The 27,491-nt window shown below is 54.3% G+C and overlaps 2 protein-coding genes across 3 annotated transcripts; both read left to right on the forward strand.

The window, feature by feature from the left end:
• Positions 1–84: 84 nt before the first annotated feature.
• On the forward strand, positions 85–5,674 carry STOML2 (stomatin like 2). Its single transcript, XM_030004961.2, has 10 exons — positions 85–198; positions 1,251–1,403; positions 1,732–1,831; positions 2,503–2,561; positions 2,933–3,034; positions 3,666–3,800; positions 4,349–4,493; positions 4,819–4,898; positions 5,139–5,267; positions 5,386–5,674. The coding sequence occupies exons 1-10, from the start codon at positions 148–150 to the stop codon at positions 5,515–5,517; spliced, it is 1,086 nt and encodes a 361-aa protein (XP_029860821.1). The 5' UTR covers positions 85–147; the 3' UTR covers positions 5,518–5,674.
• A 416-nt stretch (positions 5,675–6,090) lies between these two features.
• Positions 6,091–26,982, forward strand: PIGO (phosphatidylinositol glycan anchor biosynthesis class O). 2 transcript variants are annotated; one of them, XM_030004236.1, is made up of 11 exons: positions 6,091–6,175; positions 6,674–7,167; positions 15,237–15,380; positions 16,521–16,644; positions 17,637–17,796; positions 18,277–18,450; positions 20,363–21,935; positions 22,451–22,654; positions 22,964–23,166; positions 23,972–24,042; positions 24,636–26,982. In XM_030004236.1, the coding sequence occupies exons 2-11, from the start codon at positions 6,675–6,677 to the stop codon at positions 24,754–24,756; spliced, it is 3,267 nt and encodes a 1,088-aa protein (XP_029860096.1). In that variant the 5' UTR covers positions 6,091–6,175; position 6,674; the 3' UTR covers positions 24,757–26,982. The 2 variants fall into 2 exon arrangements, with proteins under 2 accessions (XP_029860096.1, XP_029860097.1); XM_030004237.1 differs by lacking the exons at positions 23,972–24,042; positions 24,636–26,982 and having other exon boundaries at positions 22,960–23,117.
• Positions 26,983–27,491: the final 509 nt, after the last annotated feature.

Consider the following 27,491-nt stretch of genomic DNA (forward strand, 5'->3'; position numbering starts at 1 on the left):
GGGGGGGGGGGGGGAGGGCGGAACCAGGGGCAGCGGCTCTCGCGGCGGGACGGACCGCTCCGGGCGGGCACCCGGAAGGGGTGGGGCACCCGGAAGGGGCGAGGTCTTCCGGGAGGCTTTCCGGGGCGGCGGGGAAGCGGCGGAGCGATGCTGGCGCGGGCGGGGCTGCGGACCGGGCCCGGCCTCGGCCTGCTGCAGGTGGGACCGGGGGAGGTCTCGGAGGGCCGGCAGGGTAGTGAGGGGGCCGCGGGGGTCCGGGGTAGGGGGTTGCTGAGGAGGGCAGGGGGGGATGTGGGCTGGGGGAGCCCGGGGGGGGGGGGCGGGGCTGAGGGGAGCGGGGCTGAGGGTGCTGGTGTCGGGGCTCTGGGGAGGTGCTGGGGTTGTAGGGGCTCGGCTGGGCGGAGCTGAGCAGGGATACGGGGGTAGCGGGGCGCGGGGGGGGGGGAGGGCGGTTCAGAGGAGGGTTAGGGGTGAATGGGCATGGGGGGGACTGAGGGGAGGTTAGTGGGGGAGTGGTGTTGGGGGACCGGGGGAAACCGGGTGTCGGGAGCGGTGAGGTGAGCTGGTGGGGCTGGGGAGGGAAGGGTTGTGAGAGAAATGGACGTGGCGGGCTGTGGAGGCCTGAGAGGTGGGTTGTGTCGGGGGGGGGGGGTTGTCAGTGAGGAGGCTGGTCGGAGCTGGGCTTGGGAGGTGGTGAGGAGAGCTGTGGGAGTCAGGGGCCTGTGGGGGAGGAGGGTGAGGGAGTGCCCGGGGGAAACAGGTCCTTGGGGGGGGCCGGGAGGCGGCCTTAGCTGGGGAGGGACAGGCTGCTGAAGGGGGGTGGTCTGGGACTGAGGTGAGGGAGAAGGGTGGGAGGAAGGGGTTTTGACCAGGTTACAGGGGGCTAAGTGTGGCAGAAGAGACCCCCACACACCTTCCTTTCCCTGATGGTGTCAGGGAGGCTTTATTCCTCCCCCACAGTGGAGACATGAGGGAAGGGGAGACATGGAGAAAGCTCCAGCATGGGGGTGAGCCCCCCTGCACCTGCGGGGAAGGCCCTGACACTCATGCTGACCCTGGGGTCCAGGACTCATCCCCGTGGGGACAGCCTGTGTCCCCTCACAGCCTGGGCTTGTTTAGGGCCTCAGAGCTGTTTCTTGCCCTGGTGTATAGGGGCTGTGAGCAGCAATCCCAGATGGGAGAGCAGGGGTGGTGCTGGGCTCCCAGGTGCCGGCAGCTGGTCTCATTCCCGTTCCTTTTCTTTTCTCCAGCGCTCCCAGCAGCTGAAGCATTCAGCGTGTGTGGCCCAGCCACCACGCCGCTTGACCTCTGGCCTGCCTGTGAATATCGGGGTGCTCTTTGTGCCGCAGCAGGAGGCTTGGGTGGTGGAGAGGATGGGCAAGTTCCACCGAATCCTTGAGCCTGTAAGGAGCTGCTTTTCTCCCCTTCTGGATTCAGCAGGTTCCTAAAGCTGTAGTGAGGCACATCCTTTGTGCGAGGATTCGGGGGGGGGCGGTGCTTATTCTTTCAGATTGAAATCCTTTAGACTGCCTGTAGACTAATTTCCCTTGGTGAGTTGCTAAAAGCACTGAGAAACCTGAATTCCCCCCATGTGTAAAGCATGTTTGCTCTGCCTGCAGCGTGCAGCATACTTGGGCTTTGTTTGCACAGCTCTCGCTAGTCTGACTGAGCTCTCTGGGGGGAAAACCTCAGATTAGAGGGCTCAGCCATCTAATCCAGCCCTTTTCCCAGGGTTTGAACTTCCTCATCCCTCTGCTAGATCGGATTCGTTACGTGCAGAGTCTCAAAGAAATTGTCATTAACGTCCCAGAGCAGTCAGCTGTCACCCTCGGTAAGGAATAGCTTCCATGTCCTGTCCCTTTCCTTCTGCTGTGTCTGGGGTGGGCAAGGGAGAGCACGGGGAGGAGTGGAAATGTCCCAGGCTCCTGTGCTCAGCCCTGTTCCTGGGGACATGGGCTTGGCCATAGTCCTGGTGCCGTGCGCTGGGGCATCCCAAGATGTCCCGTCTGCCCTCGGGGATGCGGCTGCACCTTCTTGCTGGGTTGAATGCACCTGGGCAGGAATCCCTTATTCGGATGTTTTCCTGTGTTGAACCACAAAAAAATCCCTGTGTTTCTGTAAAAAAGACTTCAGATCAGGTTAGCAGACAGCTCGGTTACAATTCTGGTGTTAAGCTTTTTGGTTTTGTTTTCCCCCCACCCTTAAATCTTTGTTTATGAAGATAACTACAGCACGAAATGTCTTGATCTGGAAACCTGAGGCTTCTTACGTATTAAAACATCAAAATGTAGTGTTTTCTAGGGAATGTCAAGGTCCTTTTTACAAAGCCTTTTAGATAAAGAGATCTGTTTCAGTCTATCCCTCTTCCGTGCCATGCTGCTGACACCAGGAAAGGAAAGGGATGACCTTGCCTAGCTCTGCTAGTTCTGTCAGGGGAGAGGGTGTTGCCGTATTTTGTCTTTGCTGCTTCAGTAAACAGGACATGTTGTTTTCTCCCGGCAGATAATGTCACCCTGCAGATTGATGGTGTGCTCTATCTGCGGGTTATGGATCCCTACAAGGTACCGTCCCTGCTGCGCCGACACTTGGCCTGAGTCAAACCTGCAGACTCCATGGCTGCGCCCAGCACGGTCTGTGTCTGCTGTGCTGCTCAGCTGGCCACCTTGGCAGCCCCTCGGGCACCGCTCATCTGGCTCTGCTGGTTCCCTTCTCCCCGCAGTGTGTGCTTCAGCCCCTCCCCAGCTTGCTGCACCCTGTGAGGCGGGTGGGCTGAGCACTCCGATCCCTCCCGAGGCTCTGGGACTCCCGTTTTTCTTTGGCAGGGGTGTCTGTGGCAGGTTTCTTGTCTTAGTGCTATGTTTGCCTGTCCTGCCTCATTCAGGGTCCCTCTCGGCACTGCCATCAACTCTGTTTTTTTGCTTCTGCTCTCCAGGCCAGCTACGGGGTAGAAGATCCTGAGTATGCAGTGACCCAGCTGGCCCAGACCACCATGAGATCTGAACTTGGCAAACTTTCCCTCGACAGAGTCTTCCGGGTGAGCTGGGGAGGTGGATCATGGAGCTGCCAGTGTCGCTCAAAATGCCAGGGCAGTCTGCACAGCCAGGCTGATACGCTTAACAGCAAAACGCCCTTTGCTTTGAGGGCTTGTGGCTTCTGTTTCAGTTGACCTATCAGTGAATGCTTGGAGATGGGTCTTGTTTTGGTTATTTTTGTTTAACGGGAGCTATTTTACCCTGCCGTGGGTTAGCTGGAAAGGGTGATGGGTGGCATGTGCCCAGACCCAGCTGGTCCAGCTGCATTTCTGTTGAGTAGGTGACTTTGCTCAGGCCCAGCGATGAATGTCCCGGCTGACCTGGTTCGTGGGGGACTGTAACCTTCATGCTGTGTTTGCTGGGCAGAAACAGGAACTGTTGGCATTCCTGGATGATCTTTGTATCCAGATGTACACCAGATGTTTGTATCCCAGCAGTTTCAGTTTGGGGTACTGCCTTCCCTAGGAGACGGTGACCCCTTCAAGAGATATGGGTAGCACTTGACCCTGCCTTACGCCTGTGGAGATGGATTTTCCTGGCTGACGTGGCCCATGAGGGGGAGTGTTTGTTTCCCTCCTGACCCCTGTCTCATGCTAAGCGCCTCCTCTTTGCCATTTTTTTCGTGCCTCCCAGGAGCGGGAGTCCCTCAACGCCAGCATTGTGGATGCCATCAACCAGGCTTCAGACTGCTGGGGCATCCGATGCCTGCGCTACGAGATTAAGGACATCCACGTACCCCCACGCGTGAAGGAATCCATGCAGATGCAGGTTTGGTTCTCTGGGAGGGCGGTCTGGAGCAAGAGGGAAGTCTCCCATGCCACACCATTGTTATCTGTCCAGAGCTGGCAGCACTGGCCCCTCCTGCGGTGAGGGAAGCCCGTTGGTACTTTGGCTGCAAACGTACAGCTATTGAATAAATAATTCCCGTCCTTATTTTGGTGGTGGTGGCTGCTGCCTGGTACACAGAAGCCCTGCCAGCTCCCTTTAAAATGCCTACTGGGCTCTGTAGGAAGCAAATCCTGGAGCTGAAGGTCTCCCCTTGAGAAAAGCTGGGTGCCGGGTCTCCAGGCTGGAAGGGAAGGAGGGGGAAGCGGCTGCCCGGTTAGGTGTGGACCGGGCTGCAGAGGGCTGTGCAGCATGAGGAGCAGAACCAGCCCTCACCGGGGATCACGCAATGTTTTGTAGCCGTGTTCTCATACTTTGCTAAGCCACGCTTGCCCAAGCAGGACTTAGGAGTGTGTCCTCGCTGCGCTTGCCCCTCGGATGGGATTCCCCAGCGTGGCCATGGCAGGCTGGTGTCTGACCTGTGTTTGCAGGTGGAGGCAGAGCGACGGAAGCGGGCGACAGTGCTGGAGTCGGAGGGGACACGGGAATCGGCTATCAACGTGGCTGAGGGGCAGAAGCAGGCCCAGATCCTGGCATCAGAAGCTGAGAAGGCCGAACAAATCAACAAAGCTGCTGGTAGTGCCTTGGGCTAGAACATGTGGGGCCTGGGGGATCCATAGCCCTCTGCACCGAGGAGCGATGCTCCCAGGGAGCAGACTGCATCATTGTCTGTGGGCCAGGCTTCCCCAGCCACGCTGATCCTTCCCTGCCAGGGCCCTCGGGCTGAGCACCAGCTTGTGTTGCTGCCCCGCAGCCCAGAGCAGCAGGAGGTGTGTGGCAGGAGTATTGTCATGCTGCTGTTGGGGAAGAGGAGGCTTTGCATGCATGAAATCATCTTGATTCGCTCCTTGCAAGCACTTTGTTGCAGTTCTGACGCGCATTCTGCTGTGGTTCGTTGCAGGAGAAGCCAACGCCATGCTGGTCAAGGCCAGGGCCAAGGCGGAGGCTATTCAGCTCCTGGCAGCTGCTCTGGCACAGCAGGTGAGAGATGGCTCCTCGAGGCAGCCACCGCTTTGGTGCTGGCACTGGGGGAGGCAAAACCAGGGCCGGGGTGGCAACCGTCTTTCTTGTGGATACTCCCTGGCATTTTCCGCAGCAGCAAGCGAGGAGTTCTGCTGTTTTGGGGGCCTCTACCAGCCGGGGCGGGCTGGGGACAGGGGCACAGAGGAAGCTCTTGGTGGTACGTGACTTGCTGCTCAGCCTCGTCCCTCTCTTCCCCAGCACGGCAGCGCCGCCGCCTCTCTCTCTGTGGCAGAGCAGTACGTGAGCGCCTTCTCCAAGCTTGCGAAAGAGTCCAACACCCTCCTGCTGCCCGCCAACACCGGCGACATCACCAACATGGTCGCGCAGGTCAGTGTGGTCAGAGAGACCCCGTCTCTTGCCCTGGGAGAGGTGAAGGTGGCACCCTGACGGGGCCTGGCCCTCTCCCCTTCTCCTCCTCCTCCCATCACTCTCTCGTTCCCTCCAGGCCCTGGGCATCTACACCACGCTGACCAAGCCGCAAGCCACAAAGACCCAGGATGAGATGCCCCCAGCCCATGAAGACCCCCAGCTGCCCATCGCAGAGGTGCTTAAGGCAGAACAGGCCAGCTCCAGCTAGCGGGGACGGGAGGATCCCGCACCCTTGCCTGGGGTCTGCCGGGCTGCCAGCAGACCTGCCCTGCTACCCATCCTGGTCAGACGCTCTTCTTCTTCCCTTGGTCCTTATTTTGTATTTGGATTTAAATCATGTAATAAATGGTACTGGTGCTGCTGGAGCACGTCCCCTGGCGCTCAGGAGCCTGACCTGTGACCCCACCGCCTGCCGCCAAAGGGTGACCATCCCTCCTAAGCAGGCTTCTGCCAGGAGCTCCCACAGACGTGCAGTGATCCCCGAGAGGACCCGGTGGGGGGATCCCTCTCCTTGGGGGGGTACCCCTCTCTGGGACGTGAGCTCCTGTCGTCGTCCCCTCGCTCTCCCCGTAGCTACCCCTGCGGTGTGTGACGGTGCCTTCTCTATAGCGCGCACCGCACGGAGGGAACGTCTCTGGCGATTAATTAATTGCGGGGGGAGGGGGAGGGGGGGGAGCGGCGGTGCTCGGGGGGTCCCCCCACGCCGAGGCAAGCGAGGATCCCCCCGGTGGCTCCCGGCCGCTAGGGGGCGGTGCCGCCAGCCGTTCGCCGCGCCGCCGCTCTTGGGCGGCCGATGCCACGCGCGGCTCTTCCGGGCGGGGGACGGGACGGCGGCGGCGGCGGGCGCCGGGCCGCGGCGGCCGCAGGTACGGCGGGGTGAGGGGGGGTCGGGGGGAGGAATGTGGGGGGCGTCAGGGGGGACTGGGGGTGTCAGGGGGGACCGAGAGGGGCTGGGGGGGGTGGGCGTGAGAAGGTCGGGTGGCGGCTGGGGGTGCGTGGGCGCTGGGGGAGGCCGCGGGGGGTGAGGGGCTGTGAGGGAAGCCGAGGGGCTGGGGGTGGGGGGGATGGCAGGCGGTGTCTGGGGAGTGCGAGTGGTGCTGGGGGGGGGCACAAGGGCGGCTCGGGTGTAAGGTGGCGGCCCGGGGGTCGGGGTGCTGCCTGGTTTGGGGGGGGGGTGCCAGGGAGAGGCCTGGAAGTCGGGGGGGGGGGGGTGTCGCAGGGCGGTGGGGGTGCGGGGCGGTTAGCGGGGCAGGGGCTGGGACCGACGGGTGTGAGGGGTGTCGGGGCGCAGGGCAGCGGCCGGGGGGGGGGTGCTGGCCCGGGTAGAGTCGCAAGGGGCTGAGCTTGCTTGTCCTTCCCCCTAGGATGCAGCGGTGGCCGGTGCTGCTCTTCCTGGCCTGGGTCTGCTTTCTCTTTTTTGCTGGTATCGGCCTCTTCATGAGCGGCTTCCTGCTCACCCGGATCGAGCTCGCCAGCAGCAGTTCCTGCTCAGACCCGCTCGTGCCACCACCCTGGCAGAGGCAGAGCCTCCCGCCGGGCTCCTGTTGGGCACCCCAGCGCTTTGCCAAGGCCGTGCTTGTCATCATCGATGCTCTCAGTTTTGAGTTTGCCCACTTTAACCCAGCCAAGGCCAGCCCGCTGCCCTATGAGAACAAGCTGAGTTTCCTGCATCGCCTCGCAACCTCCCAACCCCGCCATGCCCGCCTCTACCGCTTCCGAGCCGATCCCCCCACGGCCACCATGCAGCGCATCAAGGGCCTCACCACTGGCTCGCTGCCCACTTTCATCGATGTGGGCAACAACTTCGCCACCTATGCGATCCAAGAGGACAACCTGCTGGCACAGCTGGTGCAGAACGGTAAGTGGGCAGTGGTGCTCTCCTGCTGGGACAGGGCACATGCAAGCCAGTAGTCAGGACTCACGTGGGACCTTTATTCCCCTCTCTCTGGGAAGGGAACTGCTTAAAACACCTCCGCCCCGTCAGCTAATTCTTTTGCCCTACTCAAATGACAGTTGTCTCAGAGCTGTCAGGCAGGCAGGGTTTCTCCATTATGTACTAGGAGTAAGAAGTAGCTGGGACCACGGGTTCATCTTCATCATCACCTTCAAAGATGACAAGAAAGTAGGTGAAAAGTGGTTGTACTGATGGTGATTGTCACAAGGTCACTGCCAGGAACGGCTCTGCGAAGCCAAGGGCAGTCAGTCGTGTCCTGTTGTGTTTGCATTCAGCTGAGACACGTGACAAGGGAGGAGCTGGTGCCAGGTGTGCTGTGGGGTGTCACTCAGGCAGCAAGCGTGCCTGGCTAGCTGCCTGCCGCTGTTAGGCAGTGACCCCATCACATTTTCTGTGTAGCTTGGTGCTGCTGCGGTGTGCTTAGTGCAGCTGTAAGGGGCCTGTTAGGGTGGGATGATGGAATAGAGAGAAGGGGACAGGACTCAGTCTTGTGTTACCCAGAGAGATTTCCTTCCAAGGCTCAGAGTGGCACAAATACCAGTGCCTGGAATGAGGTGACGCTCCCCTGTGTGCAAGTAAGGTGGGCAAACACAGTAAATCATCCGAGGCGAAAAGCAGTGGCGGACCCTGCGCCAGAGGAAATGGTTCCCGCTCCCAGGCTGGAGAGGCTTTGGAAACATGGAGGGTGTGCTGGTGGCAGGCAGGACAAGCAGAGTGACGGCAGCAGGAAACATCAGTGCTTTTGCCTTCTCTTTTCTGCCTATGAAAACCCACCACCGATGTGTTTCAAGTCGGAGCCCAGGACTCACAGCTTCTACTCAGCCCTTGTCAGCAGCCATCTACTGCCTTGTGTTTTACAGTGGGGTCATGGGCCTTGGGTGAGGGTTTGTCTGCTTTGCACTGCACCTTCCTAAGTGCTGCAGTAGTATGGGTGGGTACCTGCATGCTTCCTGGCCCGTTCAATCCATGGGTCTTTCTGCAGCGGTGACGTGTCAGAGGTCAACGATGAGCTGCAGGTGGGTTTGGTGTCGGGGGCACTTGTAGGCTTAGAAACAGGGCTGGTCACTCCCCGTATTCAAACTCATTTCCAGCCAGATAGTAATTTTAATTTTAGGTAGGTTTTGAGTGTGGTTTGGAGAGGACCCAGTGCTCCAGAGCCTGACCTGGATCTGCCCAGGCTCTTTGAGCTAGTGAGATGTCGTGGTTTCAGCCCAGCCGGTAACAAAGGACCACGCAGCCGCTCGCTCACTCCTCCCGCACCCCTCCGGTGGGATAGGGGGGAGACAGAGGAGAGAAAAGAAAAAAAACCTGGAACCTCGAGGGTTGAGATAAGGGCAGTTTACTGGGACAACGCAAAAAAAGTTAGAACAACAACAGTGGTACTAATGAAAGAGTATACAAAAAAAGAGTGATGCACAGTGCAACTGCTCACCACCCGGGACCTGACGCTCCACCACTTCCCCCACCGAAAATCCAGAGAGAGAGCAGGAGAGCCCTCCCCCCGGCCCACTCCCCATATATATATACTGGGCATGATGTCACATGGTATGGAATAGCTCCTTGACTAGTTCAGGTCAGCTGCCCTGGCTATGCCCCCCCACCTCCCAGGTTCCTGTGAAAATTAACTCTATCCCAGCTGAACCCAGGACATTATCCACCCCTTATTCTATACCATTTACATCATGCCCAGATCTTACATTTTCCAATCAACCACTACCACTTTCCCTGTCTTATATATATATATATATGTATATGGACACCCCCCTGCCCCCCCCCCCCCACACAAATAGTATTCCCTTAGTCAATGGGTTATCCCTCCAATGTGTCCATCAATTTTATTTAGTCCATGACTTTGGGGCTCCATCTGTTGTAACACTTCTTCAGGATAAGAGAGATGGTGTGAGGTGTTGGGTTGTTGTATGCTGTCTCTGGAACTTCTGGCTGGTACATTTGATGCAACCCACACCCTTGGTCTGCAGGTTGAAGATGTTGATCTTGAGGAAATTGCTGGGCGCCAGTTCAAGTTCTATCACTGTTGTTCTTGGCTCAGTTTCAAAGTCCATCCTTCAGTCATTTGGGTAATTCTTACAGTAATACCCTTGATACGGCATATAGACACTATAGATACAATGACATACATTGGCAGGTTATTTAGCAGTTAAATATCATACAGCCTAGTTCACTGGCTATTCTCTCCCAAAATCAAATCTCCCTGAGGTACACATCGAACTTCCCCATCCTTCTGCATCACCCACCAGGTGTACCCAGGTCCCTGAGCAAAAACAACCCCTTGGATGGGTTTGTCTCTGCGTGAGGGAGGACTAACCCAGACTGTCTTTCCTAACATACTCCTCATGTGCACTACAGGAACTTTATCCCCTTCTACAGTATGTGGAAGTCTTGGTTGGGCGGGGCCCGCCCGATTGGTGGATCCTCTAGTATTAACTAACCAGGTGGCTTTTGTTAAATGTGTATGCCAATGTTTGAAAGTTCCACCCCCCATTGCTCTCAATGTAGTTTTCAGCAGTCCATTGTATCGTTCGATTTTTCCAGAGGCTGGTGCGTGATAAGGGATGTGATATACCCACTCAATGCCATGTTCTTTGGCCCAGGTGTCTTATGAGGTTGTTTCGGAAGTGAGTCCCGTTGTCTGACTCGATTCTTTCTGGGGTACCGTGTTGCCATAAGACTTTCTCTTCAAGGCCCAGGATAGTGTTCTGGGCAGTGGCGTGGGACACAGGATGTGTTTCCAGCCGTCCAGTGGTTGCTTCCACCATTGTAAGCACATGGCACTTGCCTTGGCGGGTTCGTGGGAGTGTGATATAGTCAATCTGCCAGGCCTCCCACTGTTTATATTTCAGCCATCGCCCTCCATACGACAGGGGTTTCAGCCGCTTGGCTTGCTTAATTGCAGCACATGTTTCACATTCATGGATAACCTGTGCGATAGTGTCCATGGTTAAGTCCACCCCTCGATCACGAGCCATCTGTATGTTGCATCTCTTCCCTGATGGCCCGAGGTATCATGGGCCCACTGAGCCATAAATAGCTCACCCCTACGTTGCCAGTCCAGGTCCACCTGAGACACTTCAATCTTGGCGGCCTGATCTGCCTGCTGGTTGTTTTGATGTTCTTCAGTGGCCTGACTCTTGGGTACATGAGCATCTACGTGGCGTACTTTTACCACTAGCTTCTCTATCCGAACAGCAATATCTTGCCACAGTGCGGCAGCCCAGATGAGTTTACCTCTGCGCTGCCAATTGCTCTTCTTCCATTGCTGTAGCCACCCCCATCGGGCATTTGCCACCATCCATGAGTCGGTATAGAGATAGAGCACTGGCCACTTCTCTCTTTCAGCAATGTCTAACGCTAGCTGGATGGCTTTCACCTCTGCACACTGGCTCGATTCACCTTCTCCTTCAGCAGTTTCTGCGACTAGTCGTGTAGGAGTCCATACAGCAGCCTTCCGCCTCCGATGTTTTCCCACAATGCGACAGGACCCATCAGTGAACAGAGCATATTGCCTCTCATTTTCTGGCAGTTTATTATACAGCGGGGCCTCTTCAGCCCGTGTCACCCTCCTCCTCTGGCAACATTCCAAAATTTTTGCCTTCTGGCCAGTCCATGATCACTTCCACAATTCCTGGGCGACTGGGGTTTCCTATGCGAGCCCGTTGTGTGATCAGTGCGGCCCACTTACTCCACGTGGCATCAGTTGCATGATGTGTAGAGGAGACCTTCCCTTTGAACATCCAGCCCAGCACCGGCAGTAGGGGTGCTAAGAGGAGCTGTGTTTCAGTACCAACCACTTCTGAGGCGGCTCGAACTCCTTCATATGCTGCCAATATCTCTTTTCAGTTGGAGTATAGCGAGCCTTGGATCGTCTGTATCCCCGACTCCAAAACCCCAGGGGTCGGCCTCGGGTCTCCGCAGGTGCTTTCTGCCAGAGGCTCCAGGTAGGGCCATTCTCCCCAGCTGCAGTGTAGAGCACGTTTATTGTCCTGCCCGGACTGGCCCAAGAGCTACTGCATGAACAATCTCCCGCTTAATTTGTTCAAAGGCTTGTCGTTACTCAGGCCCCCATTTAAAATCATTCTTCTTCCGGGTAACTTGGTAGAGAGGACTTACAATTTGACTGTAATTTGGAATATGCATTCTCCAAAAGCCCACAACACCTAAGAAAGCTTGTGTTTCCTTTTTATTAGTCGGTGGGGACATAGCTGCTATTTTGTTGATCACATCCATAGGGATCTGACGACGCCCGTCTTGCCATTTTACTCCTAAGAACTGGATCTCCTGTGCAGGTCCCTTGACCTTACTTTCTTTTATGGCAAAACCAGCCTTCAAAAGGATTTGGATTATTTTCTTCCCTTTCTCAAAAACTTCTTCTGCCGTGTTGCCCCATACGATGATGTCATCACAGTATTGCAGGTGCTCTGGAGCTTCACCTCTTTCCAGTGCAGCCTGGATCAGTCCATGGCAAATAGTGGGGCTGTGTTTCCACCCCTGGGGCAGTCGATTCCAGGTGTACTGGACACCCCTCCAAGTGAAGGCAAACTGTGGCCTGCACTCCGCTGCCAAAGGAATGGGAAAAAATGCATTAGCAATGTCAATTGTGGCATACCACTTGGCTGCCTTTGATTCCAGTTCATGTTGAAGCTCTAACATATTTGGCACAGCAGCGCTCAGCGGTGGTGTGACTTCATTCAGCCCACGATAATCTACTGTTACTCTCCATTCCCCATTAGATTTCCGCACGGGCCGTATGGGACTATTAAAGGGTGAGCGAGTCTTGCTGATCACTCCTTGACTCTCCAATTGGCCAATCAGCTTATGGATGGGGATCAGGGAATCTCGGTTGGTGCGATATTGCCGCCGGTGCACCGTCGTGGTAGCCATTGGCACCAGTTGTTCTTCAACCTTCAGCAACCCCACAACCGAAGGGTCTTGAGAGAGACCAGGCAGGGTAGACAGCTGTTCAATCTCCTCCGTCTCCAGTGCAGCTATACCAAAAGCCCAACGGTACCCTTTTGGGTCCTTGAAATACCCCCTCCTGAGATAATCTATACCGAGGATGCACGGGGCCTCTGGGCCAGTTGCAATGGGGTGTTCATGCCAGTCATTCCTGATTAGACTCATTTCAGCTTCCAATACGGTTAGCTCTTGGGATCCCCCTGTCACACCAGAGATACAGATGGGTTCTGCCCCTTTATAACTTGATGGCATTAGGGTGCATTGTGCACCAGTGTCTACTAGAGCCTTATATTCCTGTGGGTCTGATGTGCCAGGCCATCGAATCCACACTGTCCAGTAGACTCGGTTGTCCCTCTCCTCCACCTGGCTGGAGGCAGGGCCCCTCTAATCCTGGTTAGAATATTCGTTACTCACTTTTCGCACACGTGAGTCAGAAGTCCCTTCAAGAGGATCAGAAATGAGATCAGCCCATCTACTGCATCTGGGGGACTGCTCACAGGAAACTGGAGCAGCAGTTTTCCAAGAAGAATCCTCTTTTCTGGTTGCTTTTTCTCGCAACTCCCGTACCCGTGCATCCAGGACTGAGGTAGGTTTTCCATCCCACTTCCTCATGTCCTCTCCATGGTCACGCGGGTAAAACCACAGGTTAGCCCGTCGTGTGTACTTTCTCTCTCCTCTCTCTTGGGCAGAGGAATGCTTACTCCCAATAGCTGCGATGCGGGCCTGTACAGGTGGGGAGGAGGACATATCCACTTTGAATTGCTGGAACTCTCGGGACAATTCCTCTACAGCCGAGACACAGGCCCGTAGGGAGGAAGAGAGACTTCCTTTGTATTGCCGGCGTTGGGCAGCCAATTCATCCACTGTTTGTCCATGGCCTTCTTTCCAGGACATTACTGCCAATGAGTTGGCATAGGTTGGTGGCGCACTTCGTAGAAACTTCCGCCACATGGGTTGTGTGCATTGGACTTCATCTGGGTCTATGGGTGACTGCGCATTTTCTGGATCATTATAAATCACCTCCAGCACGGCTAATTCCCTCAGGTACTGGATACCTCTCTCCATGGTGGTCCACTTGCCTTGGTGACATGTAACTTCATCCTTGAAGGGGTATCTTTCCTTTACACCTAACAGAAGTCGCCTCCAGAGGCTGAGGACTTGTGTTTTTCTCCCAATCGCCTTGTCGATGCCCCCTTCCCTAGATAGAGATCCCAACTGCTTGGCTTCCTTACCCTCTAATTCCACACTACTAGCCCCATTATCCCAGCATCGGAGCAGCCAGGTAACAATGTGCTCACCTGGGTGGCGGCTAAAATCTTTTCGCATGTCACGCAACTCACTCAGGGATAGAGATCGGGTGATTATTTCAGGTTCTGCCTCTTCCTCCTGTTCTCGTGATGACCCTGGTTCATCTTCATCTCTCACTGAGCGAACTGATTTCTTTGTGTGTTTCTTTTTCTGTACAGGGGCGACTGATACTGGCACAGGTTGGTTCTCTGGTTTAGCTGCAGTATCTGTCACCGGGGTTGGGGTAGCCGCGCTGCCTGTTGCCGGGGTAGGAGTAGCCACGGTGCCTGTTGCGGGGTTGGGGTAGCCACGGTGCCTGCTGTCGGGGTTGGGGTAGCCACGGTGCCTGCTGTCCTGTTTTCCATCTTTTCCCCCTTTTCTCCCTGAGGGTGCTGCCTAATATCAAGCAGTGTTTGGTAGATACTGGCCAGGGCCCAGCACAGTGCAGCGAGTTGTACGTCTTTGGAATAGCCACAGCATTTTTCTTTCAAATATTCTACCACTTCACGAGGGTTCTGTAGTTGTTCGGGAGTGAACTTCCAAGCCACTGGGGGTGAGAAGTTCTCTAGATACCTGCCCATATCCTCCCACATGCCGTGCCACCCATGAATATCCAGCTTTGGGGCAGATCTCTGGGTGGTACTCTTAAAGAGCCTTTTTGTAGCCCTAAACAAGACCTGAAACATATTCAGGAGGCATAGCACTAACAGCACACTGGCTTGTGCATCCCAAGGATCTTCAAAGTTCTCAAAAGCTGTTGTAATTAGTCGGAAGGAGAGAAGGGAGGCGAACGGACAGGGGGAAGTATCCCCCCCCTAACTTCCCCATGGATTGGCTGCAATTACCAATAAAATCCGATAGAAGGTGCCCAAAGTATGGAAATGATATCACTGCCTCATACAGATACCAGCTTAACCTCATGACCAGTGATGTAATCATTTCACAAGTCGACATTGCCCAGTACAGCAAAATGATAATCCCAATCACTCTCCCAGAGGTGAGAAACGTAACTACAGGCAATACATAGAGCATATAAGGACTTACAAAACGCCACCGTGTAAACAAATGAATCAACATTGTGACTAACATCTATTTATCTAATATAAGGAATGCATATGACAAATTTGTTTCAACACGCTCTAGCCAGATCTGTCGTTATCTCAACCCTTTGTGCCCCACGTTGGGCGCCAAAAAGGACTGTCGTGGTTTCAGCCCAGCGGGTAACAAAGGACCACGCAGCCGCTCGCTCACTCCTCCCTGCCCCCCTCTGGTGGGATAGGGGGGAGACGGAGGAGAGAAAAGAAAAACCTGGAACCTCGAGGGTTGAGATAAGGGCAGTTTACTGGGACAACGCAAAAAAAGTTACAACAACAACAGTGGTACTAATGAAAGAGTATACAAAAAAAGAGTGATGCACAGTGCAACTGCTCACCACCCGGGACCTGACGCTCCACCACTTCCCCCACCGAAAATCCAGAGAGAGAGCAGGAGAGCCCTCCCCCTGGCCCACTCCCCATATATATACTGGGCATGATGTCACATGGTATGGAATAGCTCCTTGGCTAGTTCAGGTCAGCTGCCCTGGCTATGCCCCCCCACCTCCCAGGTTCCTGTGAAAATTAACTCTATCCCAGCTGAACCCAGGACATGAGGGTAACAGCATGACTTGCGTGGGCTCCCTGCTCTCATTAATTCCTTTCTTGCTGCCTCAGGAAGGAGAGTGGTCTTCATGGGTGATGACACTTGGGAAGGACTCTTCCCAAAGAAGTTTTTCCGCTCGTATTTCTTCCCTTCTTTTAACGTGAAGGACCTTCACACTGTGGATGATGGGATCCTGCAGCATCTCTATCCAACTGGTAAGCAGCAATTCCCCCAGGGCCTGGGTAACCCTTTACGTATGCGGGGGTTCTACTGCAAGTTTGGGGTAGGAGTGAAGAGTTTTTTCTGTTACTGAGTGGCACTGGGCAGTCACACACTGCTGCCCGGGGATTACAGTGGATTTTTCTAGCTGGATTTCCACAGATAAGCCAGTTTTTGGGGCCCATAAACTGTTTCTGTAAATACCTTTCCTCCATTTGGGAGAGAGTGCAGCTTGATGGGATGAAGCTAGACTTCTACATCTGTCCTAGAAATACACTGCCAGGAAGGAGCAGCTTAACTTTGACACGCGGCTGCCCGGGCAGGCACACAATGCTCTGGGAAATACAGAACAGTGCAGCTACCTGCCGGGAGGCTGGGGCACAGCACTGCTCTCAGCAGAGCATCGGCGGCTTCTAGTCTTGGGAGGAAGGGGAAGTGTGAGATTGGTTTGTGAATTTTAGGTGATTTCAGACTCTTCCCTGAGGTCCTGCGACTGAGGAGGATGCTGTTGGCTTTATCTGTGTATGAATCTAAGTGAATCAAGGGTGCAGTGGCCTTTCATGGGGAAGTCCTTGTGCCTTGTGGGAGAGCTGAAGTTCATCATTTAACTCCAAATATGTTGGTTGTCAAGCAGAGGGGAGAGGCCAGGATAAATTTCTAGCTAGGCACAGCATCAGTGTGCCAGGCCTGTGTCCTGAGTGGGATGCAGAGGGGCACGTTAATGAGTCTGACCTGAAATACCTCCGGGGAGGGACTGGTGTTCTGGATTCTCCTTTTCTTAAGCATCCCCTTGGTTTAGCTCAGTTTGTGGCAGTTTGAGTTAATGGTATTTCAAGGTGGCTTGGGTGACACTGGGCCATTCCTCTCCTGAGGGGTGGTGAACAAAACCTATGGGTACTGGGCTGCTTCCCGGGCATGGAGCTCCCCACGGCATTGCACCCAGACACCCGCAAATGAAGAGTGTGCCTCTGTTAAAACCTGCATCAATCTACTTGAGAGCTGGGAGTGACAATGGAAGGAGAGGAAGAAACAGCAGTTTCCATAGGCAACCAGAAAGCTCTGGCAGGAGGATCCAGCTATACAGCCCGTGCCTGAATCCCAGGCTAGTGTGTGGTAAGGCTGCTCTTGTTCTGCAGTGGACAGTGGTGAATGGGACGTGCTGATTGCTCACTTCCTCGGCGTGGACCACTGTGGACACAAACATGGACCTGACCACCCTGAAATGGCTAAGAAGCTCACCCAGATGAATGAGATGCTCAGGTGATTAATGCGTTGGTGGGGGGTTGCCAGCTGGCCTCCTCTTCCTTCAGCCAGGCTTGGTGGGGCCTTCCCAGGGAGTTTGCAGATGCAGAGGGCAACAGGGGATGCTTGCTGTGCCTGTTAACACGGAGAGCAGCTTTGGCCAGCAGCAGCTGAAACTCCCGCTGTGGGGCAGTCTCGGTTGCATAGACACATGTTCATGAGAGGTTTGGTTTCAGAGATAAGGCTGTCTTCAGTTCTTGAAGCCTTCATTCTCAACCAAACCATCAGGTGGTGGTACAGCTAAGCCTCACTCTTTCCATCTTTAAAATGGAGATTGTCACACTGAGGTTTGGCTATTGTTTGAGAAGCACTTGGAAGACCCTGGCTAGGGAATGCTGCATTTACTGCACAGGCCTGTGAGTTGCACCTTTGTGTCAGAGGGCAGAATGGGATCCAGGAATCCTGATCACACAGCCGTGCATCAGCCCAAAATGCTGTGGCTTTTGATTCTTAGGACTGCTTTAAATTTTGCTGCTAGAAGGAGTGGGTAACTTGTCCTGCTGCATCTGAGAGTGCAGTATATATTGTGTCATACCTACTGCCTCTTTTTTCCTTAAAAGTAGGAGATTGCTTGCACAACATGATGCAATATACAATACGCAAATAGAAGCAGCCTAAAATTTGTTCCTCTTGGGAAACTTTCTTCTGAATTTCATTTTGTCAAGATGCCTGAAGGCCCTGAGGAGCCAGCCACTGTTCACCAGGGACGTAAGCAAGCTCAGTCCACTCTGTCTCAGGGCTCTGAATTTTCAGTTTGGTTTTAAAGCATCCATTGCCCTGGTACCTGGCTCAGTTGTTACAGCTCTGTGTCAGCACATAGTTTTGCTCATATCCTTTTGTGGGCTTTACTTCTGTGGTGCAGTCAAGCTTGGTGGGGACATGTCCACTCCCACCTGGGCTATTTGACTCCCTGCCCAGATAGGATTTGACCCTCCTTATCCTGGTGACAGGTCCTTGGTGGATCACCTGGGGAATGACACCCTTCTTCTGGTGGCTGGAGACCACGGCATGACAGAGACTGGAGACCATGGCGGCGACAGCGAGAAGGAAGTGAATGCGGCACTGTTTGTGTACAGCAAAACACCCCTGTTTGGCACTAGCCCTCCGGAGGTGAGAAGAAGCTGATCCTTAGTTGTCACTACCTGAGGTGGCATCTGGGGTGAAAACTGCATCCTGTGGTTACAGAGAGCAATGGTTCGATTGGGATTGTTTAGATTGAGAGGGGTGGGGAGTCTGTCATCTTTCCCAAGAGAACAGTGGAAAGGCTGACACAGAATGCAGGTGACTGAAGTGTTTGGGATCCATGTTCAGGCCCCTCCAGCTGTGAGGGGTGTTTGAGTGAGGCCAGGTGAGCTGTTAGACAGCTGGGGCCATACCCAAGGACCTGCAGGTCCCAGCAGGCATCCTCTCCTCCACAGGGTACTTAGGGAGGGCAGAGCTGTGCCTCTGCCTTCCCCTGTGTTTTCCCACACCTGGCTTCCCCAAGTTCCCCTCTGAATAGGGATGTCTTCCCCAGTGTCCTTTAACCCAAGTAAAAAGCTGTGTTGCTGTGTTCTTTCCAAATTTCTAATTCTTCCCCTGCCTCTCCAGGAGCCTGAGGCCATTCCCCAGGTGAACCTGGTGCCCACTGTGGCCCTGCTGCTGGGTGTGCCCATCCCCTACAGTAACATCGGGGAGGTGATGGCTGAGCTGTTCTCCGGGGATGGTGACGCTGTGTCTACAGTCTTGCAGCAGCTCTCGGTCTATCACATCAACGCCAAACAGGTACGGCCCACAGTAGGCCTCCCCATTGAACTAGAGAAGAGAAGGAATGTCTTTTTAAGCACAGACCTCTTTTGTTTGGTGGAGGTGGGGTGGGGACATGACGTTATCTTCGTGGGGAGCTTACATTGAAGAGTTACCTGCTTGCAGTGTTTGCTTCAGTAAAGGGTGGCACCATTTTCCCAAAAGAGAAAAGAGAGATACCTGTTTAGTGCTTGGTGGTGAGTGCTGTGGTGTGGAAAATACTGGCCGGGAAGGTGGCATTTGCTTCAGGGTGAGGGTTGGTCCCAGATGGTCAGAGGTGGATTTGGTAACTGGGGAGGCTGGTTCCTCAAGGCTGAAGATGACTAGGGGCAAGTCTCGTTAATGGAGATTCAAGAGTACAAATGGATGTTTTGATGCTGCTTCAGTTCTGGAGGAGAAACAACATTAGCTAAAAAGCTATTCTATATCAGTGGCAGAAGGAAAACAGTAACGAAGGACTAAATAAAAGAAATGCCATCTAACAGGTGACAGTAAAGTGGGATAGAGAAGGAACAGTTTACACCAGGTGCAACAAAATACAGAACCCCAAGAGCTGAATGACAAAATTTGAATGAGAGTGACTATACCAGGTATAAAAGAAGCTCAGGCAATGGAGCAGGCCATGTGCCAGGGCAAGCCAGAACCTCTATGGAGGACATGAGAGCTGTCTGTTGTGGCTCTGGGCATGCTACAGAGCCAGATTTGCCACACACGTTGCCAGGCATGTGTCCCAGCTGTGTGTCAGCCTGCCTTTGAGGGACCTCTGGATTGCTAGGAGCGCAAGAATAACTCTTCCAGCCCCCAGCCAGCAACTCGGTGTGCCAGGTGGACACCACTGGTGCAAGTCAGCGAGGAGCTGGAGAGGATATGATTGCTGATAGGAAGACAGAAATGTTCAGCCTCTCTGTTGTGTATTTATAAAGCAGCACAGTGCTTTGTCATTTAAAGGTGATAACGTACGTTACTGTCCATTAGTCACTGAAGATATCGATCATCATCTATTAGGAATTAGCATTATCCAGTCCTGCCTGTTTAAATATTTGCACTCATTTGTCTGAGGATGTTGCTGGCTTGATCACGTTGGTGTTGAAGAAGCTTTTGCATACTGGGGAGGTCACGCAGGCCTGTGAGAGAGCTGCTGCGTATGTTTGCCATTCACGGGCAGGGGCAGACTGATTCTGCCTGTGCTCTGAGGCAACTGGAAGGCATGTGAAGATACTGATGTGTTTCAGGGCTTGAGCAGATCTACGCTGCTGAGCAGCTGGATGTTTGTACAGGTGCCCTGCCCTGGTAATGCCCTTGTAAGACTTTTTTTACGACTTTGGGATCATAGCTGCCTCTGTTTCTGTCCTCTTGAAGTAGGAAGCAGAATGAGCTCTCCTTAGCCCATGGTACAGTGGGTTAACGTGCCTGTATTGAAGAAGAGGGAGCAGTTTGATTTGACCCACTATAAGCTCTTTAATTTGATGTTTGTTCTCAGACAAACAATGTAGAAGTCGACGTTGGGTGCAGATTAATAGCTAGTAGTGACTCGGACTTCTGGGGGATGTTTGCCTTATTGTTACCAAAGGCTCTGTATAAAAGCCCTTAGTGGTGGACAACATTACCAGAGGTGCACCTGCAGGTGAAGAGCTGAGAGGAGTCAGTGTGGCTGTCGGGATGTATACGTCACTTGAGAGGGATGTCACTTTGGTAGAGGGATTGTGCTTCCTGCCGTTCACGTCCTGGATTTGGGTGACCAGCCCTGGGCGATGTGGCTGGGGACAGGTCTGTCCTGGCAGGGGTTGGCAGATTGGGGCTGTTTCCATTCTGAAGAGGCTGTGTGAGGCACTGAAACCTGTTCCTAGTGGTCCCAGTGCCACTGTCTAACCCTGTGTCCCCTCTCCTGTAGGTGGACCGGTTCCTGCACTCCTACTCGCTGGTGGCTCAGGACCTGCCAGCAGAGCAGCTCCAGCGCCTGCAGGAGCTCTTCTCCGGTGCCATGGAGGAGCACACTCAGCTCTTGGCCCAGGTGCAGGGGGAGACGCTGGTGCCTCCAGAGCTGGAGTCCAGGCTGGGAAGCCTCATCAGTCGCTTCCAGCTCTACCTGCGAGAGGCACGGGCTGTGTGCACCCAGTCCTGGGCACGCTTCCATCCCCTGCGTATGGTGGGGGGCTGCACCCTTATTGCTGCTTCCTGCTTGCTCTGCTATGTGGCCTCAGAGCTGGCCACATCATCAGGCTCTTTCTATCGCAGCTGCCTCCTGTACCCGCTGCTATGGGGCCTCGTGGTGGCTGTTCTGCTTGGGCTGGCCCATGCGTTCACCCAGGAGGGGCTGGATCTCCTCCTGGTGTTGTCATGGGCAGCTGCTGCTTCTCAGCTGGGTTTTTTCTGGCACTGGTGGGGCCAGTATCCCAAGCGAGCCTGTTTGGTGGGCAGTCAGCCACCCTTGGCCACCATTAGCCTGAGGCAGAGGCTGCGAGCGTGGCTGAGGCTGGCCTTCCCCATGGGCATCCTGCTCTTCCGCTGCGGAGCTATGTTCTCCGATAGCTTTGTGGTGGCCGAGGCCCGGGTAGCCCCATTCCTGCTGGCCTCACTGGTGATGTTGCTAGTAGGGAAGCTCCACTGGGACGGTCGTCTGACTGTGCCAGAAGGCCCCAAGCAGCAGCTCCTTGGCTTTTCTTCTTATCGGAGAGAGATCTGGTACCTGCTGTGTCTCGTGGCCATGCTCCTGGTCTGCGTGCGCCTCTCTGGTTTCTTCCACCAGTGCCGCGAAGAAATCCCTCAGTGCCGGCCCTCTCTTTTCCTCTCCCCCCTTGCCAGCCTGAGAAACACACGGGCCAAGAACCTCTTCTACCTCCTGTGCGTGGCCTTGCTGGCCGGGCTGGTCTATGCAGTGCGGAGCTGGCTGAGACACTACGGCAACCTGAACAGCTCGGACCCCCTCGTGCTCTTTGTGCGCTGGTGTTTCCCACTGGTGGTCCTCTGCATTGCCTGCTACTGGGCTGTTGCCTCCAGCGCTGACGACTCTCTCGGCAAGCTGCAGGAGCTGGTGCAGGTGGCAGTTGTTGCCTTTCCATGGGCTGTCTACGGACTAGCATCTGTGGGGCTGCTGCTCCTGCTGTGCAATCCCATGACAGTGTTTGCAAAGGACACGCGGGAGTCGGCAGGATCCATCGTCACTCCCTACCTGGGGGTTCCCAGCTCTGAAGTCGACTTCCTCCACGTCATCCCTCAGATCTACAAGAGGATGCAGGAGTCTCAGAAAAGCCGCCTGGAGCGGGGCAGCTGCAAGGCCACCGTCGCAGCATATGGGCTGGGCAGCGTGTACTCGGCAGCCCTGGTCATAGCACTCACCCTGCTGGGCTTCCTCTTGATGCTTCTGCACAGTGAGCGGTTGAGTCTTGCCTTCCTTCTCCTCTTCCTGGAGGCCTTTGTGCTGCTGCACATCCAGACCCGTGCCAAAGGCCTTGCTGGAGATGCTGGTGAGTCAGGGCTCAGTAGAACATCCTCTGGATGTGCGACCTGGGCCTTACGTGCAGCGACCTTGTCTTATTTCCAGTGGTAGAGGCAGGGTCCAGTCTCTGCTCTTGGGGAATGGCAGTGCACTGATCCTCAGGGGATCCTCCTAGCTTTTTTAGAGCTGCTTGAATCCTCTAGTAGAAGAGAGATGTGTGCAGCAGGGACATAATGTGGGAGAAGGTGGAGTCGCTTGTGTCAGGGAAGGGGGCTCTACACCCATCCCTTCTTCCCAGGGTGCAAGCAGCCACCAAACCCCATTGCTGCTGACAGAGTCCAGTAGCAGGACAAGCAGCAGAGGGAATGCTTGGCCCCTTGCTGTATCTGTGGTGGGAGCCTGACTGGCTTCCGTCTCTCAAAAGGGAGAGCGTGGAAAGGGAACCTGGAAGAAAAGTCAGTAGGGGTTTTTTTGCCATCGACCTGTTTTGTTCCTTGATGCTGATCTCTCTCTCTCTCTTTTTAAATTTTTTTTATCTCTCAGAGCCTTTTTCGGTGCCCTGGTACGCAGTCATCTCCTGGCTCCTTGCTGCTTCCCAGTTCTTCTATTCCACAGGCCACCAGCCCATCTTCCCAGCCATCCACTGGAATGCAGCCTTTGTGGGCTTCCACCTTGACCACAGCACGAACCTCCTGCCTGCTGTCCTGGTGGGCGCCAACACGTTTGCCTCCCATATCCTCTTTGCAGGTAATTCAGTTTCTTCCTGGGCTGTTGAGCCTGAGCAGGCATGGCTCACCGCTTTGCCTTGTCTGGAGGTTTGCAGGCTGAGCACGAGGCGTTGAAGGCTCCGGCACCAGCTGAACAGCAACATCCTTGCTGTCCCCTTCTGGGGCCACAGAGCTGCCCGTGGCCTGCAGCTTCCATGCAGTTGTGCCTGATCAGCAAACTGGAACTGGGGTATATGCTGCCTGCACGTCCAGGGCATGATGGTGGAGCCTAGACTGCTCCTCACCTCCTGGGCTCCAGTAACTTCATGTGCCTTTGTCCTTGAGGTAGTCGGCTGCCCTCTGCTCCTGCTTTGGCCCTTTGTGTGTGAGATGCCCAGCTCGCAGAGGAAGAAGCCCAAGAAGGACCCCCAAGAGGAGCTGCAGGAGGTGGAGGAGCACATGATGGAGATGAGGCTGCGGGAGTCCCCGGAGAAGTTCTCCACTGCTCTGCTGCAGCTGGGACTGAAGTACCTCTTTGTCCTTGGGACACAGGTAATTGGACAGATGGATGGCTGTGAGGAAGGCTGTCTAAGAGGAAATTGGTGTGTTGTGCAAACCGTGGGGTACTCCAATCAGAGAAAGTGGTCAGCCAGGGCACAGACAGGCCCAGGGGTGCTATGTCTGGTTGCAGGTGGAAGATCAGCTGCACAGGTCCAGTTCTTAGCTGTGCCATTTGCTCTGTGCTTTGGGATGGGCTCCAGCACGGAAGCCGCAGTATGGATTAGGCTGCTTTTTGTACATATCTGCCCAGAGTGGGAGTGTCTGTTCAGAAACTGCAGGGTTGTAATCCTGCTCCCCTTCTTCCCGACCATGCCTATCTATTTTGCACCAGCTCTGGTTTTTATCTGATCCTCTGCTGTGGTGTTACAGGGAGCTAAACACCAGAAATTTAATCCCATGAATGAAGTTAATGGCTTTCTGGGGTTTAGCCCTTCAAATCATTCTCCTGTGTGGTCAGACCAAAGACAGTGCAGGGCAGGGGGCAGGCCCTGCAGCAGGAGAGCTGGAGTGCCCCTCTCAGTGAAATATTAGGTCGGGTTAGCCACAGTGTGAGCCCTCCTCTGTGCTGTCCCAGCCTGGCCCCAGGAGGGCCTGCGTGTACCCCAAGCTGCTTGTGTTTGCTGACTTGAGGATACGATGGAAGGGAGTCCTTTTTGGGATGCTTGCTTATTTCTGGTATGTGCTGTACCAACCTCTCAGATGTGTGCAGTTTAGTACCAACTTCAGAGGTGAACCTAGCGCCCAGGAGGTCTCTCCAGAGTCACTTGTAACTTGTTTTTCCTGATCTCCCCCACAGCTTCTGGCCTGTGTTTGTGCAGCTATGATCCTCAGGAGGCACCTCATGGTCTGGAAGGTCTTTGCCCCAAAGTAAGTCCCAGAAGTTGCTCTGATGCTGGGTTAGGGCTCATCCCTGACATCTTAACTAGAGTTCATAGGCAGTAATGTTGGAAGAGATTCTGTGATCGATCTTCTGACTTCTTACCTAGCAGAGGCTGTAGGACTCCTTAACTAATTCCTGCTTCAAGTTCAGAAGCTGGACTTGAGCTAGAACCTAGAAATTTGTCCTTATCTTGATTTCTAAGGACACACAGAGTCCACCTGCAAGGTAAGGATACTCAGGACAGAGAGCCAAAGGTAAGGATACCAGACCAGAAGTGGTAAACCCAGAAATGCTAAACTAGCAAACCTTTGGGCTAGTAGGAGCGTGAGGTGGCCTTGGCCTCTGAGAGATTCAAAATCCAACCTGGGTGTTGTCCTGAGCGGCCTCTAAACCAGAGGTGTGCTTGGCTTCCAGGTTGCAGGCAGCAACTGCTGGGGAGTGAATGTAATTCAGGTTTTAGGATCTGGGGTGCTACCAGCTCTCACTGTCAGGAAAATCAGTCTGCTGGGAGTGAGGGTAGCAGCCTGTCTTTGCAGGCATGCTGGCTGTGATATCCTTACCACGTCTGTTGTGCCTGCAGGTTCCTCTTTGAGTCGCTGGGCTTCATGGTGAGCAGCATCTGCCTGCTGCTGGGGATCTCACTGGTGATGCGTGTGGACTGTGCCGTCAGCACCTGGTTCAGCCAGCTTCAGCTCAGGTAGCACTGGAGATGTGGGGAACCTGACCTGCTCATCGGCCGAGGCTGTGGTTGTCTCCTTGCCTCCCTCGGGCCGGGAGGGATACATGAGCCACCAGCAACGAGTGCCTGCTGACAGCAGTCAGGGATTATCCCCAGCTCCTTGCCTCAGCGCTGCACAAAAGGACTGAACTGTTCTCCGCTCATTGTGGTGGTGTTTCTCAGCAGTGGAAGTCAGAGCTCTCTCTGGGCATTTGTTAGCAGCAGGAGGACTCTGCTGCAGGAGCCCAAGAAGCAAGAGTCCTGAAGTGCACCTCTGGAGAAACACCAACCGGGGGTCTTGCTGCTACTTCCCTGACAACTGTCCCCACTGTGCAGCTGGTCAGCTTCAGTGGCCAGCAAGGTGTCACCTTGCTTGTGCAGAGACAGTGACTCACAGGGAGGAACCTGCTGAGGAGGGGAGAGGAGGTTGCGAGGAGAGGGAAAGTCCTGCAGCCACCAATTCTCTTTGCATGCTCAGTTTTCATGCTGGAATCAAAGTGCACATGGTTACGCATGCAGATGGTTCCTGGGGTCTCGGTGGCAGCTGCTCCTCTGTAAAGTCAGTTGGTTGCTCTGTAGTGAGGCCTCTCCTGCCCTACACTCACTCCCATTTTTCTGGTCTTCCTTAGCCCCACAAAGGGCAGTGGGGAGCACTCTGGGCTGCCTCGTACAGCCTGAGCAGGCTTGGCTTGTTGCGGGGATGGCAGCAGGGAGAACTCTGTCCATGACCAAGAAACTCTCCACTCATGCTCTCGGCTTGTCAGTATACCTGTGGGCTGGGCTGTAGCAGCTGGGGCTCCGAATCTCTTCCTAAGCGTGTGGTGCTGGATGCCAGCTATTGATTGTGAACGGTTGAGATGCAGCAGGATGTAGTGACAAAACATTGGTTCACCCCCATATTGGGTCTGGTCAAGAGGAAAGGGGAATCTGGAGTAGCTGTCCCAACTGTAGGAGTGGCCTTGGTGTGAGCTCCGGTGCCTGGGAACAGCTGCTTGAAAGCCCTGAGCGGGCGACAACTCTTCTGGGAGGTGGCTTAACTCACTGGTGTCTGTGTATGTGCTGGGGGTTATGTCAACCTGAAGGGATCCCAGGCACTGCAGCCGATGGCATCTATGATGGTGTATTTGGTGCTTATCTCCTTCTTGACCTTGGTGTTCTGTGTGGGACTTTATGCTGCAAGTGAGCTACCCCAAACCCACCCTTGACTGCTCACAGTCAAGAGACATTGTATTTCTTTATGGGTAGAGGAAGAGGACAGTGACCATGGTGCCTGGCCACATCCCAGCTAAGTTACCCCTGCAGTTTCGATGGGAGCTGGGATTCCTTACTGCCCTGAACCACTGTGGTGTTACTTGGTGCTATGAAACCTTTTGTCTCCTTCCCCTCTGGAAAGTGCTGAGGACAGCCTGCCTAGGATTCCTGCATTGATTTTTGATCTGATACCATTTGTTTTTTAACTCGTGCACCATGACTGCCCCTGTTAAGAGTTCCTCACTGCAGACTGCTAGTGTAACTCCAGGCTCTTCCCATCCTCTGCCCTGGAGAGTCCTGGGGAAAGCGTCTCATCACCTCTCTCATCATTTCAATTCTTGCTGTTATGCCCAAGTGCTCAGTTGCTGTGGAAAACGGCTCTTGAGGGCAGGGTTAGTTCTGTATTTTACCCCTGCAAAATGCTTGCTCAGGTGTTAGAGTGCAATTCCAGGGAAGGTTAAACTGCACTAATTTCGGGTTTCCATTGCCTGGCCTCCTCCTGGCCTGCTGGCTGTGCTCTCCCACCTCAGCCTCGCATCTCTTCTGCCATGTGGGCCTATCCTGCTTATTTTCACCCAACACAACCAGAGACTGGTTTGTAGCTGGCGTGACTCCCTGGGCTGCCTCGCCACCTGGATGCATGCACACCAGTGCTAGTGCAAGGCAAGGGGTAGCAGCATGCAGCAGGGGAAGCTGGAGTGGGCAGGAATGTGTCATCCCACAATCTGATGGGCTTATGCAGTCCCACCCTTAAAAATAGGTTATTTGCTCTATACTGTGGCTCCTTGGTGGCCATGTTGTTGTCCCACAGACAGGGTTCATTTACCTGGTGTCCAAGCCAGTAACACACAGAGTCAAGGTATTTTCAAATTAATTTCATTGATGCACATGAATGAATGGTTGCTTGTCTCAAGACAGCACACCCTTGTCTCAAAAATTCTGACGTTTATACACTTAACTAACAGATTCATTGCTGTTTTCCTTAATGATTGGTTCTTTCTTCTTTGCCCCTCACAAATTAGTGCACAGACTCTGTCTTCCTTCATTGTCTTCTTTTGAGTAGGTGGGTATCATTTGAGTAAGTGGTCAGTGAGTCGGTGGTCACAATCTCCCGGTGTAGGAATTGCCTTTTACCTACTTCTTCTGTAATCTTAGCAGTTCCAAGCGGTTCTTCAAGGTTTATTGTCCAGACCACAATCTGTAACCTTTTTGGACATAAACATAAAGCCCCATTATCTAGTAGGTAGTTCTTAAACCCTAAATCATGTCTAGTTATTGTTTCCCTATTTTAAATATGTCGTGGTTTCAGCCCAGCCGGTAACAAAGGACCACGCAGCCGCTCGCTCACTCCTCCCGCCCCCCTCCGGTGGGATAGGGGGGAGACGGAAGAGAGAAAAGAAAAAAAAAACCTGGAACCTCGAGGGTTGAGATAAGGGCAGTTTACTGGGACAACGCAAAAAAAGTTAC

Source organism: Aquila chrysaetos, chromosome Z, assembly GCF_900496995.4.
Source record: "Aquila chrysaetos chrysaetos chromosome Z, bAquChr1.4, whole genome shotgun sequence".
NCBI classification, from domain to species: Eukaryota; Metazoa; Chordata; class Aves; order Accipitriformes; family Accipitridae; genus Aquila; species Aquila chrysaetos.